The 3,401-nt window shown below is 35.0% G+C and overlaps 1 protein-coding gene across 1 annotated transcript; it reads right to left on the reverse strand.

Moving 5' to 3' along the window:
- LOC141554748 (olfactory receptor 13D1-like) lies at positions 1–945 on the reverse strand. The gene has a single exon (XM_074287019.1). It carries the CDS (start codon positions 943–945, stop codon positions 1–3), a length of 945 nt encoding a protein of 314 aa, XP_074143120.1.
- Between the last annotated feature and the right edge of the window lie 2,456 nt (positions 946–3,401).

Consider the following 3,401-nt stretch of genomic DNA (forward strand, 5'->3'; position numbering starts at 1 on the left):
TCACAGTTTCCATAAGGACAGATTTCTGCTTAGCACTTTTTTCACTGCAGCGTTCACATCCTTGTTCCTCAAACTATAGATGATGGGATTGAGCATTGGAGTAAAAATCCCATAAAACATGGCAATCAGTTTATCTGTGGTCAGTGAGGCTTTGGACTTGGGCTTCATGTACATGAAGAGAATTGTCCCATAGAAGATGATCACAACAGTCAGGTGGGCCGAGCAGGTAGAAAAGGCTTTGCTTCTCCCCTCAGCAGAACGGATCTTTAAAATGGTGGAGAGGATGAAGACATAAGAAACAATTATTAATAGCAGAGGGATCAAGGTGACAATTATAGTTCCTACCAGCATGATGAGTTCATTTAAGGAGATGTCAATACAGGCCAAGTGCATGACAGCCAGTATTTCACAGGTGAAATGGTCAATGATATTTTTCCCACAAAAAGGCAACTGCATGATAAGAATGGTTTGAAACAAAGAGTCAACACCACCTATTAGCCAGCACAAAGCTGCCAGGTTCACATAAACGGTTCTGTTCATGACAATGGGATATCTTAAAGGGTTACAGATAGCCACATAGCGGTCATAAGCCATGACAGCCAGCAGGATGCATTCTGTCGTTCCCATGGCAAAGGAAATTGACATCTGGGCTGCACATCCTGAGAAGGACAAGGATTTTCGTGTTGACAGGAAGTTCACCAGCATTTTAGGCACAAATGAAGATGTGTAACAGATATCTAGGAAGGAGAGATTACTGAGGAAGAAGTACATGGGAGTGTGAAGATGGGAATCCAGAATGCTCAGTATGATAATGACACTGTTTCCAAAAAGGATGACTATATATATTATCATGCATAATACAAAAAAGAAAATCTCGAGTTTGGGGTATTTGGAAAGTCCCAGGAGAATGAATTCATTTGGAGCTGTCTTATTGGTCCTTTCCATTTCTCTCTTTTTTCAGCTGCAGGAAATGAGAGGAGAATGTAGAACAAAGTACCATTAGGAGCATTTCAACAAATATTTGAGCCTTATGATAATGGCTATTAATGGGTTTTATTATGGGATAAAATTCTGGTCTTGGATGCAGGAGGACTTTAGTTTGAAACCTGCTTCAGACTCTTACATGGTGACCCTGAAAATAACTTCACCTTGGTTTGCCTTAAATTCTTTATCCATGAAATTGGGATAATAATAGCATCTACTTTGGAGAATTATTGTGAGTATCAAATGAGAGAACATGTAAAGCATTTTGCAAAACTTTGTTTTCATTCAAAATTCTGTACTCTTTCCTCCAGTATACTATCCAGATGAAGTCACTATTCCATTCAAAATTCTCTATATTTTTTAATTATAACTTTTTATTGACAGAACATATGCATGGGTCATTTTTTACATTATCCCTTGCATTCACTTCTGTTCCAACTTTTCTTTTCCCTCCCTCTATCCCTCCCCTAGATGGCAGGCAGTCTTATACATGTTAAATATGTTATAGTATATCCTAGATAAAATATATGTGTGCAGAACTGAACAGTTCCCTTGTTGCACAAGAAGAATTGGATTCAGAAGGTAAAAATAACCTGGGAAGAAAAACAAAAATGCAAGTAGTTCACATTCATTTCCCAGTGTTCCTTCTCTAGATGAAGTCCATCACTAATCTATTGGAACTGAATTAGTTCTTCTCTTTGTCGAAGATATCCACTTCCATCTGAATACATCTTCATACAGTATTGTTGTTGAAGTGTATAATGATCTCCTGGTCCTGCTCATTTCACTCAGCATCAGTTCATGTAAGTCTCTCTAAGCTTCTCTGTATTCATCCTGCTGGTCATTTCTTACAGAACAATAATATTCCATAACATTCATATACCACAATTTACCCAACCATTCTCCAATTGATGGGCATCCATTCACAAAATCCTATATTCCTAACTCTATGAAACCATTCAGATGAAATCACTAATTTTAGTGTTGTCCATATTCTAATCCCTCAATAGGAGAAATAATTGCTTAAAAAAATCTTAGATTAGTTAAGAAGCTCAGTAACTCAGTAATATGTAAAACACTTTATAAACGTTAAGTGATATAATTAAATAATTCTGAGAAATGTGTAGAGTTGAAGAAAAGATTGTCTTATACTGAGGTTTGGAGTTTATTTGGGTTTTGGTGGGGTTTAGTACTTCTTTAAACCCACTTGCTGAGGTATAAGTAAGACCCACTTTATATAAAGTGAAGGGTGTCCAGGATAAATGTCACTTGATATGGAAATTTTAATTGCATGCATACACTTCTAAAATCTCTTAAATTACTGTTCTCTTCTAGGAAATCTAAGATCCTAAAAGTATCAATAAAAGTAATTATTGTTAATTATAGCTCAATAAATCCCTTTCTTGCATTTTCAAATATGCCTCATAAAATTACTTTGTTTATTGTTATTTCTAGCTATCTCTTGTAAGATTCATAGAATATAATTAGAGCTGGACAGAACCTATGTGATCCTTTATTCTTAAAGATTCTTAACTTTTTCTCAGACATGGAACTCTTCATAGCCTGATAAAGCCTAAAGACTCCTTTATAGTTCCTGCCAACATGATGAGTTCATTTAGGCCAAGTGCATGACAGCCAGTATTTCACAGGTGAAATGGTAAATAACATTTTCCCAATAAAAAGGCAACTGCATTGAATAATATGTTAAAAATAATAAACTAAAATGCATAGGATTGTAAAATAAATGAATTATATTGAAATATAGGTATCAAATTATTAAAAACAAAAAGCAAAAACTGGTTTACTAACCCATGTTAAGGAATGATTACCTACTCAAAAATTAATTTTGCAGAATTAAAAAATGATAAACATTTGAGGCTCCAACTTGTTAAGTGACATTTTTAATAACCCCAAGCAAAGCAATAGCAAGAGAGTGATAAAATATGGGTTTATATTTTTATTCCAATACATGAAATTAATTCTCATTTTGATTTAATATAGAAATTAACTTACTGAATTTCTTAATTCATATGTCTAAGATTGTTTTTAGCAATGATTTCTGATAATGACTTCAACAAGATGGGGGTTTTTTTGGAAGAAAAAGTATATAATTTTGAATGGAATAGTTACCTGGAATTAGGAATCACCTCCAGATGAAAAAAAGAAATGATCTCACTCTCTCCCAAATTATGACAACACCCAGAACATAGTGCCAACTCTAACTTCAGCAATATTCTATGACCAATCCTTTCACCTCTGACCATCACTTCTACTTCCTCTTCACCAGTAACCTTGAGTCATTTTGCTCTAATGGACTAACTTTTGGCTTATCTTCCCTGAGTTAAGATTCTACAATGCTCCCCAGGGCTCTCTGGCAACCCATCCCCTTTTTCCTCCTCTTCCAATTTTTCTTTTGA

This window comes from Sminthopsis crassicaudata, chromosome 1 (genome assembly GCF_048593235.1).
Source record: "Sminthopsis crassicaudata isolate SCR6 chromosome 1, ASM4859323v1, whole genome shotgun sequence".
Classification (NCBI taxonomy): domain Eukaryota; kingdom Metazoa; phylum Chordata; class Mammalia; order Dasyuromorphia; family Dasyuridae; genus Sminthopsis; species Sminthopsis crassicaudata.

Excerpts from the sequence above, each read along its gene's own strand:
- LOC141554748 (XM_074287019.1), bottom strand. The coding sequence starts at position 945 with ATGGAAAGGACCAATAAGACAGCTCCAAATGAATTCATTCTCCTGGGA.